This window comes from Sitophilus oryzae, unplaced genomic scaffold (assembly GCF_002938485.1).
Source record: "Sitophilus oryzae breed Bouriz unplaced genomic scaffold, Soryzae_2.0 scaffold_1500_pilon_pilon, whole genome shotgun sequence".
NCBI classification, from domain to species: domain Eukaryota; kingdom Metazoa; phylum Arthropoda; class Insecta; order Coleoptera; family Curculionidae; genus Sitophilus; species Sitophilus oryzae.
This window is the reverse complement of record NW_022146171.1, coordinates 2,323,897-2,341,561: the sequence shown is the minus strand read 5'-3', so window position 1 is coordinate 2,341,561 and position 17,665 is coordinate 2,323,897. Positions and strand designations below refer to the sequence as shown.

Genomic DNA, 17,665 nt, shown 5'->3' with positions numbered 1-17,665 from the left:
GCGATCGAACATGTACTTCTTATTGCCAGATAAGTAGCAGATTGTGCGCCAAATGATGAAAATTATGCGCAGTAATTACTCTAGATGTGCAAAATGCGTTCAACGGTGCTTCGTGGCAGACCATTCTGGACGAAATGCAGAAATGGGGTATAAGTTTGTCTCTGACTAACAGATGGCATCTTATCTTTCTGAAAGAACAATTTTAATTGAAGATGATACTGCTAAAAGGCAGATTAACGTCACCAGCGGAGTGTCACAGGGGTCAGTACTTGAGCCAACACTATGGAATATCCAGTACAACGACCTACTGGAAACAGTTATGCCAGGAGTAACACTAGATGACGTAGCCATGGTGATAACGACCAAATACACTCATGAGTGTTGCTAATGTAGGACTACAAAGAATGGATTGAGCGCAAAGGTTTAAAACTAGCACCAAAACTGAAGCGGTTTTATTAACCACCAAGAGGAAACTCTCTCATATTTCATTTGAGTTTCTCGGTACGACAATTGCACCAAAAAATGCAACAAGATACCTTGGAGTTTGGCTTGATTCAAAGCTTACATTCGGCGAGCATATAAATCAAGTCATACGAAAGGCAGAAAGAACTTTAACCGCACTGGGTAGGTTGATGCCTAATATAGGAGGGCCAATTGCTTCTAAACATAGAATCCTAGCCTGTGTAGCACACTCTCAACTGTTATATGCCGCACCAGTGTGGAACTTCGCAATATCAAAGGAGCCTATATTTTGCCTTATATATAAGGCAAAAACTTAAAGCTATAAACTGACCTCAAGATCTGCAGTGCATATAGAACCGCCTCCGCTGAAGCATTAAAAACCATATCCGGGGTGCCCCTATTCATCTACTTGTAGAGGAGAGAAGAGAGAGAGATACAAAGAGACATGGAGGTAAGAAGCATACTGATGAACGAATGGCAAAAGGGGTGGGATTTAGATGGATATGGTAGATGGACAGATATCTCAGATCCAGACATTAATACCTGGTTGAACACTGGCGTGGTAGTGGCACTGTGCAAACACCTTTTTGTGCCAGTCCGCGCCAGCCTTGTGGATACGTCTAAGTACGTTGTGACAGTCACTGGTGTACCTAGGTATTGGCACCAGGCGTTGGCTTACTTCCGTAGTTTGTTGTTTAATTATCTGTCTTCTATGGTTTTAATTAAATTATTGAATTTGTAGTATAATGGCCAGAAAACTATCTAAAAACGACACTCTCAAATTTATTCAGCTTGATAGAGGATAAAAATGCTTGTAGGATATTAAAATATAAAAATAAACAAATGGCGTCAGAAAAAAAATCAGGAAGAAATTGAAGGAATAGGAGTGAGTATGGATAATATTAAAGCCAAAATAAAGAATATTAAAAGTACATACTATTTAGAAACGGACACAATTTAAAAAAAATACACAAGATCTGGTGCTGGGGGACACGTCTATGTATACAAAGTAAACGCCATCCTGTATTCAACGGGATCTTCCAATCGTAATTGTTTCATGAGTAAAGTCGAACCATAATAACGACTCCCTAGTAAAAACCTTTAATAAAATCTCCAGTACTAACGTAGACATTTTATGTATATGTTGCAGTAAAAGTTGGAAATTCAGTGATTGTTAACATTCACTAGGAAATGCTAACAATTACGCATTGGACCAGTGAATGTGGTATTTTAAAGAGATTTGTCGACTTTTCCTAGTAATTTCTAACATTCACTAGTGAAAGTAACATTTACTAAAGGTTGCCAGTAAAAGTTAAGCCGGAGTCTCATGCATCCGAAATCCGATGACACGACGATCCGACGGTGCTCCTATTGGTCGAAATATTTTGACAACAATTTTTATCCGATAATTTTAACTAACCATCCGACGTCGTATAATGTTAAATTTTGTTTAACTTTTGTACGATATCGTGTGTTTTTTAACCTCACTTTTTTGAAAACATTTGTTTTTAAAAACAAGTTTAGTGGGAAGTGGGCAATTTCGGGATATTTGGCGAGGAAGTTATTTTTATAAGCGTTTCTCCAATAAAACATGACATGAATCTCTATTGAGCGCAGCAGAAAAATGTTAAAACTGTCAAATTTCGGAACGAACTTTCGGATGTATGTGACAGGCTTTTTTTATTTCACACGATAACTTCAAATTTCGGATGTCGTACCATCGGATTTCGGATGCATGAGACTCCGGCTTTATTCTATTGCACAGGGCGAGTGTGGCGAGGAAGAATGTTGGTGAAAGTTAGAACAAATAAAACTTTTAAGAATATTTTATCACCTCAACATTCAAGGTGATCCACATATTTTAAAATTACAATTTACTTTTTTAGTATGTTTATTAAAAATTATAGAAAATCACGACATAACCTTCTAAATAGTAAAAGGGAAAACATAGTAAACATTCTAAAGCATACAAAACAATTAAAAAAAACATTCATAAATATAAGATTACTTATTGGTACAATGTTTTCTTCCAAACCAAACCAAACTTATCCTTATTTACTTTTATACTTCACAACATGTGGCAACCGCGCTAATGAATCTTTTAAACTCTACTAACTGCTATCGTCCAGGGAATGTTAACATTCACTAGTAAAAGTTGGTTTCAAAAATAGCTGTTGAACTTTTACTCACGTAGTCTTAGAAAATCAGTGAATGTTAGATTTTACTTGTAAATTGTTAATAATCACTGATTTCCAACTTTTACTGTAACATATATGGAGAAATTAAAATAATTTTGGTTGCACACAATCTAAATACGACCACCAGCAAACTCCATAAGATGACGCATGGTGTCATTGATGACGTGCAACGAAAGTTGTTTTAATTTCCCTTTTACATGGAATTTTTAAGGGTAGAGTTTTTTTGGAATTGATTTTTTTAAGTGACAAGCATGTGACTCCTCACAACTGACCACCGATAAAAAAAAATCAACTAACTGAACGCGTATAAACAACCTGAGCCATCAGTTCTGCCCGAGTCAAGAGCTGGCGTACCATTGAAACTGGCATCGCCTACTGTAGCCGTGTAAAAGACATAGTCCAGCGCAGCACCAATGGAAAGCTGGTGTACCAGTGGGACAGCTACTGGATAAGTGTAAATCTGCCTTTAGATCCTAGTGACAACTCTCATACCGTGCTGGCAACTGTTACTTTTGGGTCGGCATTTACATGTGTGGAAGTAAATCGCATAGGGATCTTATTAAGTCGGAGTGAGAGAAATGCGACCGACCGACGCGACGCGCAACGATGTGCTGTTGCGGCGTTGCCGATACGCCTTTCCCTATCAAGTAATGTAAAATCACGATCGCGAACCGCTTATTTTTAAAAGACTTTTTCAAGTGATAACTAGATAAAATCATTAGACATGTTTCTGAGCATCTGAAATGGAATTATAAGGATATCGTTAGGATCGTTATCGCGATAATTTAAAAACTCAACTTTTTAACACATAACAGGCCATAACTTAAGAACCACTTTAGATATTGAAACTTTTTTTTATTTTCAAGATCGGATATTTTACAATATGTTTACTTAAGAAAAATTCGATAAGGTTGTTTTTTCCATTCAAAAATTGTAAACAATACATCCATTTACTTTTAGAGCATAGCAATTTTCAGCAATCGTGTAATTTTTTTATTGATAAAGATTTTCACATACTGTATAGAAAGAAAATACAGCAGAAATATTAACAAAGTTCTTGAAAAAACTACAATCTATTATTTCTAATAGATCTCGAGTTATCGATTTTTGAATTCAGAGTTCTAATAGCGCGACCACTATCGAACACCCACTCAATTCCACTTATTTTTACCAAAAACGCAAGTGTTTCTAGCTTGCACTTAAAAAAATTCAAGCTATAGGGAAAAATACAACGACTCGTTAATAAATAAACAATCAAGTATCACGAGACGTAATTAAATCGTGAAGCTGAACGCATGACGTACACCTTTCCCTAGAACTTTAAGTACTGACAGAGGTATTGATTGGGTCGACCGGTCAACTGAGACAAATCTGCTATATCCCCTTCCCCGTCTCTTAGCGATGTGCACAGTTTCTCGGTTTATTTCATATGTTTGGCAACGTATTTACTGTCCTCTCTTTGTTCGGTACATTATAACGCATTGTACTCTTCTTACATACGGAAATCTCGACCCAAGACTAACCTTTGCCAGCCCTTAGTATATTAAGGACATTAAGTATAGATGATGATGCTATATAGATCGAAGACGCGTTCGACGCAAATGGGTTGCCACAACAGGTGTCCGATATATTAATGGCAACACTGTCGTTTTGTATGGTCAAAAACGTCAAAAGCGGGCAAAAATCTCTAATACTGTTAAGAGTTTTTTCTTATCAGGGTTTAATAAAAAGTTCGTTTTTATCCAAAAACCTTAGCGATTCTTAAAATATGGAGTACATATTTTTAATTTTTCTTCTCTTTTAAGTATAGTTATGACTATTAAGTGATGGCTAGATTATTTCAATTGCCACTTATCTTATTCATTTATCAAACATTTCGTCACAATCAGTACTTCATTACATCAGTCTGATAAGCATACGTAAAATATTTGTACATTTTCTGCTGAACGTTTATGTTCGATAATATTGATAAAAATATATAATTTATAGTATACCGAATATTTTAATTATGAAATTACAATCTCTTAGAGTCTTAAATAAGGGCAAATATTTTTAGGGTGGTATATTTCGAGCCCAGGAATACGCCTATGAGTTTTTTCGCAAAAAAAGTTGAAAACGTGCATTTTCTTTGAAATTTTCTTGTAAATTTTAAAAAACTTTTTAGAACTGCCTGCTCACCGCAAATTTTTCCAAGGTATAATTTTTTAATCTCTGATATTACCATGGTTACGGCTTTACTCTATGGTTACGGTACTAAATGGGATGCAAATTCAGAAAAAAAAATACCCTCTTGTATTAATACATTTTTCGAAAATATTAAATAACTAACCATTATTTTTGTTATTTCATGCAGGAATCGGAACACAAGATAAAAAGCCGTGATTTCTAAATTTTTAAAATAAGGTTTAGAAATATGAATATTAATAGGTATACATACAGTATAATATTATATTTTATTGGAGACAAAGGGAACTAAGAAGTGCTTTACAAAAAAAACTCACCAATATGGGCTGTTGAACAAGTATTTAACACTGAATTCTAGAAAAATGGTATTTTTTGATATCAATGTGAAAATAATTCGTAGAATATTGACACAATTATTTATATAGAAGAATATAGAACTTTATTCGAAATTAGTTAAAAAAAATGTTCAAAACGAAATAATTTTTCAAATAAGTCTTCCACTATGTATAAAATAACACCAAACATAATTCCATCATTTATTATCAGAGACTGCAAAACACCTCAAGAACGTTTTCGTGCTTGTCACTCACTTAAAACGAAATGGCAGGATGAACATTAAAATTTAGTTAAAAATTGATTTCAGATTTATCAAAAAGGGACAAATATATGGTTGTTAGTAATAAATTAAAATGAGATAGTAAATAAAAGCTGGTGTGCGACCGCGCTATTGGATGTACAAGCTACACTGAGAAAAATAATTATTAAATGTCCCGAGAGTAGATCAATAATAATTAATAATAGTGATAAAATAATTATAGAACTAATTATATTGTAACATTTTAAAAATGCGTTACGTTATTTTTTAATATCTAATGTAAAAGATCAATCATTGATATATATCGGATATATATCATTGATATATATTTTTTTATTGAAGTAATGCCGAAAGGTAGTTCCTTGGGGAGATACTCAAAGCGGTTTGTGGAGGTTTTTTAGTCGGTAAGGTACCTCAACCACCCCGACAGTACCACTTACGGTCTCTGGTTTGCAGATTTTTCCCCCACGAAAAAAAAAAAGTAACTAATGACTGTATTGTTTTGAATTGTGTTGTGTATTTTTAATATTATTGATTTTTGATGTTTTTTATTTTTATAGTACATACATGACAAAATTTATATTTCTGTATGACACATTTTATTATTTTTTATTGTTAGTTAAGAAAGGAAAAACGAAAAATTGTGATATTTTATATTTTTTTAGAATAAAGTGCCTGAGAAAGCCCACCATGATGAGGCGAAACGTCGCATAATAAAAAAAAAGTTTCCATTTTCAATTAATAAACCCAACTAACTCATACCCAAGAAAGGAAAAAAATATATATATGGATTTAAACATAAAGAATCTGTACTGGCTAGCGACTAAAAATTTAAGAAATTTACTGAACCTTATACTAAAATTAGAACTCTATAAATCGTAGCTTCATCGACTCCCGTGATATTTGAACTTAGTTCTTTTTTCTAGTTCACTTTTAGCAACATCTTCCCTTGCATAGAATATTTAAGAGAAAAAGACATCGTTATTGAGAACTTGGGTATAGTTTTTTGCCCTGCGACAGGTCATTTGCTCTAGTTGAAAAAGGAGAAAGGAAGTTAGATCTGACAGAAGAATGAAGTCGCATGATTGAAAACACCAGTAAGAAATTTACAGTTAAAACCGTTAAACAAGATATCATTCTAAACTATTAAAGAAGTTCTTGAGTCCCCTTTTTAATGAATGACAAAACATATTAAAAATACTTCTGGCATAAAATTCACCCTAACGAAATATTAAGTTATTGAATTTAGTAATGAACATAAAGAAACTGTTACATGTTCAGAGTTAGTGAATGGTTTACTGACTGAAGATTTTGTTCTACTACAGAAATTTGGGGTATCGACTTTTCCGGGTATACAAAATAAGCCCCTAAATAATGACCCATTGCCTGTAAAAAGGAAAATATATGTTAAATGTCTTGGAATAGACCAGGCAATATGTTGGTGATGCTAGTTACCAACAAATTGTACCTGCAGAGATACAATATTCAGAAGAACAGAAACAGATGATGAAGGCCAGTAACCTATGAAGAAAATTGACATTTTATTTAGTTTATTAACTTTTTGTATCAAAATTACTTATAAATAACACAAAAATATTTTTTTTGTATATTTATTGGCAAAAAACAGGCAGCTCCAATTTTTTATGTTTTTTATTAAAATATGATATTGACAATATTTAAAAAGGTAAAGGTGTGGATCCGGTGGCTGACCTTGAAGCCCATATTTGCTGCTTTTGATCATCGATACTACGCAAGCGCACATCGTCGATGTTGCCAAATTGCAGTTTATTTTCGAATTATTTGCAGTTGAAATTTTTTTTTTCGTGTTAATCAAATAATACAAATTCTATAATTTCAGATTTATCTTGATATCCAAAATTAAGGTAAGAAGGATAATGAAGATTGTGAAATGAAAGTATTATAATATATAAAATTGTAATAATAATAACATTTATTTATATGTTTACATTAGAATTAAAATTTATCATTTACGGATTTTTTCTTAATGGTTTTAAACTTATTAGAATTATTTTATTTCTTTCAAGTTATTTAATTTCTAGTTATTTACAGGCAACAATATTTTTTTGATTATATGCATGTATTGATGTTTGAAGTACTACCATGACGGGTCTTATTATAGAACAATAAACGTCAATCGGAGATAGAGTAACATTTTACCTATTATATAATGTTACTAATATAATATACTTTGATTATAATTAATGTTTGTATCATAATTTCTTAAAATATCAAGCATAGATATCAAGTTAGTGGATTTTATCGAAGAGTGTGTTGATAAGACTAAAATAAGCTTTATGTTTATCTTTTTCTCTTTAGAAGGGAGATGGTTGTGTCGTAAAATACATTACAGTATTTAATATCGTGTACTGTTATTCTTTTCTTAATTTACTGTAATTTCTTGTTTCCTATAATGCCAAATCTTGACAATATGGTGAAGGTTGAGTTTTGATCTTATTAGTTTTATAAGAATAATAATAATAATAGAAATACAAGACTAAATTAAGACTTAGTTTGTGATTTATATTAAGATCTTTCTTATAATATTTGTTATGTCTTCATCTTAATACTATATTATGCTTGGTCTGGAAAATAAATGTTAAAATATCTTAATTTTGCATATCCTATTCATCCTTCCATTAGGAAAAATATGGTTTATAAATCATATATGCTAAGAAAATCACATAAATTAGGTGTAAGAATAGAGAAATCTTAATGTAGCAGAAAAATTAATGCAATATATGTATAAGCAGAATTAAACAAGGTAACTGTTAATGTTGCTGAAGCTGATTCTACAATTTTAATTACGGAGGCTAAAAGGCCTTTTAAGGCCTCCGTAGTTTTGATGGAATGTTAAAAAAATCTATTATGAACATGACATGGAGCTACAGCATTTAAAAATTAAAAAAAAAGAAAAAATTTGGACATATCCTTTTTAATTTCCCGAATTTTTAATAAAGCACTTTTTAAACGTAGCATAATAATCTTTTTAAACGTATCATAATTTTATAATTTCAGATTTATCTTGATATCCATAATTAAGGTAAGAAGGATAATAAAGATTGTGAAATGAAAGTATTATGAATATATAAAATTGTAATAATAATAACATTTATTTATATATTTACATTAGAATTAAAAATTATCATGTACGGATTTTTTCTTAATCGTTTTAAACTTATTAGAATTATTTTATTTCTTTCAAGTTATTTAATTTCTAGTTATTTACAGGCAACAATAGTTTTGATTATATGTATTGATGTTTTGAAATACCGTATGATCGAATAAAAACAGCGTCAACGATGGCTATGAAATGAAGATCGCTGTCATTTTATATGTAAAATTATACAGGGAATGGCATGAATCGTCATTTCCAAGCCAACTGGACGCCGTTTTTTCGATCATACAGTATCACCATGACGAGTCTTATAGAACAATACACGTCAATGGGAGATAGAGGTAACATCTTACCTATAATGTTACTAATATAATATACTTTGATTATAATGTTTGTATCATAATTTCTTAAAAATATCAAGTTAGTGGATTAATAGCAATTTTAGACATATATTTTATCGAAGAGTGTGTTGATAAGATTAAAATAAGCTTTATGTTTTATCTTCTTCTCTTTAGAAGGGAGATGGTTTGTGTGTAAGAATACATTACAGCATTTAATATCGTGTACTTTGATATTCTTTTCTTAATTTACTGTAATTTCTTGTTTGCTAATGCCAAATCTTGACAATATGGTGAAGGTTGAGTTTTGATCTTATTAGTTTTATACCTGTGTTTATACAAGACCAAAGTGATTTATATTAAGATCTATTTTATAATATTTGTTATGTCTTAATCTTAATACCATATTATGCTTTGTCTGGAAAATAAATGTTAAAATATCTTAATTTTGCATATTCTATAGACCTTTCCCGTTAATCGGATTTTCAGCGGTCATAATGCGCGGACAGATTTGGCGCCGTTCAAATCTGGTTATAAACGGAGTCTTTAAAGGCTAGGGATAAAAAGAAATGTATCTAAAGAAATGACGGAGCACGGATGTCGTAACTTATGTCTGTAGGATTTATGGTATACATAACCCTACTTATTTTGTTTTCAATTTTTGTTATTTATATAAAATTTATGGAAAACTGGTTGTTTTAAAAGAAAACAAGAGGTAGAGGAAGATCCAACCATCAGTCAAGATGAAACTGTTGAAGGGATTTGGAGTAATGCTAGCAGCGATGAGCCGTCAACTTCAAGTTTTGTTCCCGTTGCGAATAAGAAAATTAAAATTAGAAAATATTGCCCAGAATATTTATCCTATGGTTTTGCTTCCACTGGGGATCCTAGTGCGCCAAACAGCCAGTGTGTAATTTGTTTTAAGACTTTCAGCAACAGTTCATTAGCTCCAGCGAAACTTCTAAGACACTTACAAACAAATCATAGTGAATACAAGGACAAACCTGTGGATTTTTTTCAACGCAAGTTAGTGGAAATGAATAAAAGTAAAAAGAATTTATCGTCTTTAGTGGGTAGCAGCATTAATGAAAAAGCATGTAAAGCCTCATTTCAAGTAAGTTACCGCATAGCTAAGGCTGGAAAAGCGCATATAATTGCCGAAACACTTATTAAACCTTGTTTAATAGATGTTGTCGAAACCATGATTGGTGAAAAGTTTAGTAATAGTGTAAAAATGCTGCCACTTTCAAACGATACTGTTCATAGGAGAATTTATGAAATTAGTAACGAAATAGAAAATACAGTTATTCAACGGATAAAAGGTAGTGGTTGGTATGCACTACAGCTTGATGAAACAACAGACGTGGCAGGGTGTGCAGTATTGCTTGTTATTGTGAGGTACATACACAACAACTCTGCAGAAGAAGAAATGTTACTTTGCAAACCTTTGAAGACCCATACAACCGGCGAGGAAATTTTTAAGATGATCGATTCTTATATCACTGAAAAAGAACTTAATTGGAATCAGTGCATTAATATCTGCACTGACGGTGCAAAAGCAATGACTGGTAAATATTCTGGATTTGTTGCACGTGTTAAAAATGTCGTTCCAGAAATTGAAAGTAGCCATTGTATTATTCATAGACAAGCATTGGCAGTAAAAAAAATTCCTCCCGTTCTTAAAAACGTTTTGGATGAAGCAGTAAAAATTGTAAATTTTATAAAGTCCAGGCCTCTAAATTCACGAATTTTTGCTGTTCTTTGTGAAGAAATGGGTAGCCAATTCACCACGCTTTTGCTTCACACCGAAGTGCGATGGTTATCGCGAGGAAAAGTATTGGTTCGCCTGTTTACTCTGCGAAATGAGGTGATGGTGTTTCTTAATGACTCTTCATTTGAATTATCATCAAGAATAACTGACATCAAGTGGTTACAATGTTTGGCATATCTTGCCGATGTCTTTTCAAGCCTTAATGAATTAAATTTATCACTCCAGGGAACTTCTGTAACAGTAATCTCCTTATATGACAAAATCCAGGCCAAGTTAAATAAAATACAGTTTTGGGAATCGTGTATAAACAGAGGAATCTCGGAGTGCTTTCCTACACTGCATGATTTTGTGTGTGAGTCGAAGACTGCATTGTCAGCAGAAATCACTTCGGAGATAATAAACCATCTTCAGAACCTACAAGTTTCAATCAGAGAATATTTTCCAAGACGAGAAGAGGATCTTGATTGGGTTCGCAATCCATTCTCAGTCCCAGTCGAAAAGTTTCATCAAACCCTAACTGTAAAACAAATTGAACAACTTATTGATGTTGCTGCCGATGGAAACCTTAAAACTACTTTCAACTCGGCTACATTGTTGCAGTTTTGGGCCCAGCTTAGAAGTGAATATCCAGAATTAGCCAATTTTGCTGTTAAAAAATTGTTGCCGTTTGCTACAACTTACCGTTGTGAAGTAGGGTTTTCGAAGTATGCTCTTACAAAAACCGACTTAAGAAGTAAACTTAATCCTGAAGCAGATATGCGGATACAACTTTCAAACATTGAACCCGATATCGACAAACTTGTATCAAACAAACAGGCCCATCCTTCGCATTAAGCTCATAAAAAAATATTTGTAATGAATATTTAAGTGTTTTACTGTTTCTGAGTTATTAATATATTATGTACTTAATTCTTACATTTTTTTATTTACTCTTAATTTAGAAGCTCAATAAGTAGTATTAATATCGATATATTGACACAAAACCAAACATGCACTATGTCTTATATTTAAGAATATAGTGTAGGGGTTCCCTAGAAAAAAAAAGTGCACTCTAGGGTTCCTCACTCTACAAAAGATTGAGAAACACTGCTCTAACCAAACTTTATCTCCAAAACAAAACAAAATTGACAAATACGGATGACAAGCCACATGCAACAAGCTAGGACCTACGATCTTTCAGTCTAGCAAACTTAACTTCATGCGCGCGCATTATGACCGCTGTTTTCGATTAACGGGAAAGGTCTATTCCATCCTTCCATTAGGAAAAATATGGTCTATAAATCATATTATGCTAAGAAAATCACATAAATTAGGTGTAAGAATAGAGAAATCTTAAGGTAGCAGAAAAAATAATGCAATATATGTATAAGCAGAATTAAACAAGGTAACTGTAAATGTTGCTGAAGCTGATTGTACAATTTTAATTACGGAGGCTAAAATGCCTTTTAAGGCCTCCGTAGTTTTGATGGAATGTTAAAAAAACTATTATGAACATGACATGGAGCTACAGCATTTAAAATTTAAAAAAAAGAAAAACTTGGACACATCCTTTTAATTTCCCGAATTTTTAATAAAGCACGTTTTAAACGTAGCATTATAATCTAGAGCAATTAGATTAATTATAGGAATCTAGAATTTTATTTCTATTTAATTTTATTGACTATGAAAATACATAATAAGCATTCACGTTTCATATGTTGTGCGAAATATTAAAATAATAATAGAAATAATATACCGCGTACTATGATTGAAAAAAATAGCGTCAGCGATGACTATGAAATGAAGATCGCTGTCATTTTATATGGGAAATGTCCTCAATCGTCATTTCTAGCCAACTAGACGCTGTTTATTCGATCATACTGTATATATTGACAAAACACACTGAAAAGCACATATTTGTTTTCTACTGAAAATAATTCCAAAATAACTTGCAATCTGGCAACATCGAAGATGTGCGCCTGCGTAGTGTCTGTGACTATATACAGCAAAAACTCGTTTCAAGGTCAGCCACCGGATCCACACCATTACCTTTAAAAAAAAACTACGTAAAAACTTCTATTTTTAATCGAAATAATATAATAATTTTAGTCAAATGGCTGTTACCCTGGGTCTGATGAACTTAATGCAGAGAATAAGCATATATGTAGGGGTTTCAAGGCCTTAATTTTTGCTTCTTTTATTTTGTTTATTTATGTAAATCCTACCAAGCCTCAGCTCCATCTACGGTAACGTAGATAAAGTAAGTTTGTTTGTCCAGTAGGCCGCTGGTTTTATTTTTGGCGGTACGATCTGATTGTCACAGCTGCCGCTAGATGGCGTAGAGCGTCTAGCACTCGCCGTAGTAGTACGTTTGGACATAGCTCTAACAAAAATTATACTAGCGACAGCCGAGACAGCAGTTCAGTTGAGTACCGCGCTTCGTTCAGTGAACATCGCAGCCCTCACCAGTGTTGCCAATCTGTGTGGAATTCCACAAAATGTGTGGAATTTCCTCGAATGTGTGTAATTGGTGGGGAATACTCAAATGTGGGCGTTTTGTGGGGAACTTAAATACTCAAAAAGAAGAAAATTGTAAAGCGAAGCAAATAGAGTTTTAAAATCAGTGATAAAAACAAAATATCGATAAATATCGCCCGGCTCTAGTTTAAAAACGCGAAACGGGCCGCGTATGAATAGCATGTACTGCCATCTACCGTGCGTGCTATAACTATGTATAACGAAATCGCCTCGTCTCTTTTTAATAACACTACTTAATAAATGATAGAAATATAACTCAGTGCCCAATGCACCCTCTAAAAGAATTTTAAATTTTAAACGTTAGACAAAGACGTATGGTGTTTTGGACGTATGGGATCCACAGGTTAGAGCACTCTTGGTCTGTGGAGCACTCCTGCTGTGCACTCCTGTGGAGCACTCCATAGGTGTTAGGTTCTAGGTTGTACGTGTTTAGCACAGGTGTTTAGCTAAAAATTGTGTGGTAAGTGTTTTACTAGGTCCTTTATTTATAGGTAATTCTAGTTTAAACTACATTATTCCAATCGAAAAGTAAGTGAATCTAGTTTTTGTTTTATTTTTCTATTGCTATAAGGTGACGGCGCGGCGTAGAAAAAAGGGAACGGGTGTAGGCATATACTTTACTTAGCCTTTCTGCATTTTAAACATGGATAACTGGTTAATTAAGAAGCCAAAATTAACAATTAATAGTCTTGAATTAGATGCAGAGAATCAGAATGTAATGGATGTGGAGGTTAGTTTTACCTGGCATTATGGGTTAGCAATATTAGCATTGCATAATAAAGTGGTATTGGTCAATTATAATACAATATGATCGAAAAAATACAGCGTCAACGATGGCTATGAAATGAAGATCGATGTCATTTTATATGTAAATTTCTATGGGAAATATCATCGATCTTCATTACGCAGCCAACTGGACGCCGTTTTTTTCGATCATACGGTATAATAAATTCAATCTTTTAGGATAATGGAAACACTGCAAGTAGGCCTGAATTAGACGATCAAAATCTAATAGATGTAGAGGTTAGTTTAATATGGTTATTAGGTATGACATGGTATTTTATATTTTATAGTTTTGGTGTACCTACTTTTAAAAAAATTATAAACATTTAATTTGCATTGAAAAACCTGTTAACAAGGTATATCCTAAAATCAAAATAAAACAAAATTAACATTTTTTAGATCAGTGACAATGAGAAGATTGCTTCATGTAGCTCAGTAGAATCGACGTTAAAAACAACTCAATTAGAGGTGTCAAAAAATCTCATTTAATATAACAAACTTGGCTTTTACTAAACTTGTGTTTTAGGGCGAATCCCAGAATAAAAAACCTTCAAAAAAGAAATTAAAAACTGGCGAAGCAAAAAGATATTACAAATTTATTAATTCATGGTTGCAGGAGCCAAAGTTCAAAGACTGGCTTATTAAACTAGAAACCACAACCAATAATAAAAACGAGTATGCCTTTTGCAAGGCATGTAACATGTCTTTAGTTGCCCATAAAAAAGACTTATATAGACATGAGTCAACTGAAAGGCATCAAAACAATATTAGACAAATTGCGGGTAATTCCAAAATAACAGATATATTGACAAAGCGGGGAGGAGAGGCCACTAAACGAGCTGAAATAAAATTATGTGGTCTTCTTGCCTCTAACAACCTGCCATTTCTACTTATGGATACTCTTGCGCCATTATGCTCTAATATTTTTCCAGACTCGCAAATCGCTAAAGACCTCAACTTAAAAAGGACCAAAGCAGCGGCGTGTGTGAGGGAAGCATTAGGCAAACAATTTAAGAAACAACTTAGTGCTGAACTTCAGAAACCCGGCTGTTTTTTTTCCATAATTATGGATGAAACTACGGACAAGAGTACTTCTAAACAATGTGCCTTTACCATTATATTTTTTAAAGAGTCAGTTGAAACTAGATTTTTTGATATGGTTGAGGTTCCAAATGGAGATGCAGAAACTCTCTTCAATACATTAAAAGATGTAATCGCTAAAAAAGATATACCGTTTTCAAACTTGGTAGGATATTCCTCCGATACTACTAATGTAATGTTTGGAGAAAATAATTCGGTTGTATCGCGATTAAAAATTGAATTTCCAAATATTTGTTGCATAAAGTGCTCTTGTCATTTAATTCACTTGGCATCATCAAAAGCCTGTCTTAACTTACCGAGGTCTATAGAGGATCTTCTGCGTAACGTGGGGGCTCATTTTAGTAGGAGCGCATGCAGGCAAGAAAAATTTCAGGAGTTTCAAAATTTTTTTAACGTTCAATTCCACAAAATAAAACTCCTTTCTAATACAAGATGGCTTTCAATGCAAGGCTGCGTCGATAGATTCTTAGAACAATTTGATGCTCTAGAAGCCTATCTTACTGATTTAGTATTTACGGATCACTCAAGGACAACTGAGGATATGCTTTCTATCATCAAAAACAAGTTTACCCGTATCTATTTAGAGTTTATGTCCTACGTGCTTGGTATTCTAAATAATTTTAATATTTTATTCCAGACCGAAAGCCCCTTGTTACATAGGCTGAAACCCGAAACAGAGTCCCTTTTAAAAACTTTATGTTCAAATTATATAAAGATGTCAGTGGTGAAAAACACAAAAAATATTTTTCAAATTAATCATGAAAATCCACATTCTTTTGTGGAGCATGAAAACATGTATTTAGGCATACAAGCCACAGAATCTTTAAGTAATGTTAAAGATCATGTTTCTAAAGAGGACCTGTTGCGATTTTATACAAGCTGCCTCAATTTTTATATTAAACTGGTTAGTGAAATTAAAAAAAGGTTTCCTTTTGATGATAGTGTTTTTTCTTTATTAGAAATACTAGATCCGTTAAGAGCACAATCATTTGAAACTAAGAGCTTATATAAGGTCTTGGAAAGGTTTCCCATTTTAAGAGAATATGTGGACCCCCAGGAGCTCGATAGCGAGTGGAAGGCCCATGCATTATTGAATTTTGCAGAACATGGTTTACAATTACCCATTGAAAGTGCCGAAAAATATTGGGTCAAAGTGTTTGATTTAAAAAATACGATCAACGAAATTTTATATCCAAATTTGAAAGTGGTTATATCTTTTTTACTTATTCTTCCATTTTCTAATGCGTCGGTAGAAAGAATATTTAGTTCTTTAAATGACATAAAAACCGATACCAGGGTAAATTTAGATAATTCCACTATGGAAGCCCTACTACATACTAAACAGGGTATCAAATTAAATGGTGGAATTCTTAAATTTGAACCCGATAAAGAAATGTTATCCACTAACATTTGGAAAAAATAAAAATTATAATGTTACCATTTTTTATAACTTTTTTAGGATTAGTTATATATGTTTTATGTTTGTTTTTCCTAAATAAATCTTAAAATTTTTATTGCAATTTTAATACGTTGGTCATATGGTCAATACCTACTCAAGACTGTCAACTGTCATTAGTGTCAATGTTTCAAAATCGACCTAAAAATACATGTGTGGAATTGTGTGGAATCACCCTAGGTTTGTTGGGGATAATCGGTTCAAGCAGTTGGCAACGCTGGCCCTCACAGTAAATTCGCGCTCGGTTTGTACCGCGCCGGCACACAATGGATCGAAGCATAGGAAGATAGGGACATTGGCTGTTTTTGAAGAGTTCCAAATTTAAATATTTTTTTACATATTTGTGTTAAAGAGATATTCTAGTCTTGTAAAACATATACAGTATGTCTGTTTGTTATTTACTTATTGAGCATATGAGCACCATTTGAAGTAAATTGAAAAATCATTCAAATTGGTAGATAAAGAGTCTTACATTTGATTGTAATTTTAAAATGGATGTAAAAGATATTTGTTTGTTATATATAACGACTTATTAGAAGCGTTCTTGGGCTATAGTATTGGATTGTTAAGTTTAAAAAAAAGTGACACCAGAAGTGAAAAACTCATTTGTTTTTTATTTATGTCATTAAGACTTAAAAATATAAAGTTTTCTTGAATTACAAAAAAATGTAAGCGGATGTAAGTGGAGATATTACGTGCAATGTAAAGAGCCACCTTTACTAGCACATATCATAAAAAAATTGGCTGCCCCAAAGTGCCACTGCAAAAAATATAATGTTTTTAATGTCAAAATCCTTGAGTTTATGCAATGCACGCACTGTGCACCATCAAACAATTTGTAATTTGCCGATATAGGTAAGTATATTCGTCGAAGAACATTGGAGTGGGACTGAATTACAATACAATACATAAGGCATATAGGTTGAAAGGCCCAGAAATGTTTTCGTTTTGGTATTCGGTATTCGGCAATTTGTCGAGTTTGCCGTGGACGCGCATCACGCGTTGCTTTGCAGAATATATTTGCAATTTTATTTTAGATTTAGAGAGGAAATGGGTTTGATAGTCGATGTCCTTAAACAGGGACGGGGCACAACTAACGATGGAAACACTGCGAGAAGATTTTT

At 32.9% G+C, this 17,665-nt stretch overlaps 2 protein-coding genes across 6 annotated transcripts; both read left to right on the top strand.

Annotated features, from left to right (window-relative positions):
- Positions 1-907: 907 nt before the first annotated feature.
- LOC115878059 (zinc finger BED domain-containing protein 5-like) lies at positions 908-11,518 on the top strand. Its single transcript, XM_030894413.1, has 2 exons — positions 908-1,116; positions 9,619-11,518. Exons 1-2 carry the CDS (start codon positions 908-910, stop codon positions 11,516-11,518), a joined length of 2,109 nt encoding a protein of 702 aa, XP_030750273.1.
- Positions 11,519-13,123: 1,605 nt separating this feature from the next.
- On the top strand, positions 13,124-16,597 carry LOC115878133. Of its 5 annotated transcripts, XM_030894505.1 has the most exons (5): positions 13,124-13,661; positions 13,773-13,931; positions 14,165-14,224; positions 14,384-14,452; positions 14,511-16,597. In XM_030894505.1, exons 2-5 carry the CDS (start codon positions 13,845-13,847, stop codon positions 16,506-16,508), a joined length of 2,214 nt encoding a protein of 737 aa, XP_030750365.1. In that variant the 5' UTR covers positions 13,124-13,661; positions 13,773-13,844; the 3' UTR covers positions 16,509-16,597. The 5 variants fall into 5 exon arrangements, with proteins under 5 accessions (XP_030750365.1, XP_030750367.1, XP_030750364.1 ...); XM_030894507.1 differs by lacking the exon at positions 13,773-13,931; XM_030894504.1 differs by having other exon boundaries at positions 13,124-13,931.
- The last annotated feature ends 1,068 nt before the right edge of the window (positions 16,598-17,665 follow it).

Bases quoted from the DNA above. Each gene is read 5' to 3' on its own strand.
- LOC115878059 (XM_030894413.1), top strand. From the start codon at position 908: ATGGAGGTAAGAAGCATACTGATGAACGAATGGCAAAAGGGGTGGGAT. The intron at 1,117-9,618 runs GTATTGGCACCA...TTGTTTTAAAAG, and splicing joins ACAGTCACTGGTGTACCTAG to AAAACAAGAGGTAGAGGAAG.
- LOC115878133 (XM_030894505.1), top strand. From the start codon at position 13,845: ATGGATAACTGGTTAATTAAGAAGCCAAAATTAACAATTAATAGTCTT. The intron at 13,932-14,164 runs GTTAGTTTTACC...TCAATCTTTTAG, and splicing joins AGAATGTAATGGATGTGGAG to GATAATGGAAACACTGCAAG. The intron at 14,225-14,383 runs GTTAGTTTAATA...AACATTTTTTAG, and splicing joins AAAATCTAATAGATGTAGAG to ATCAGTGACAATGAGAAGAT.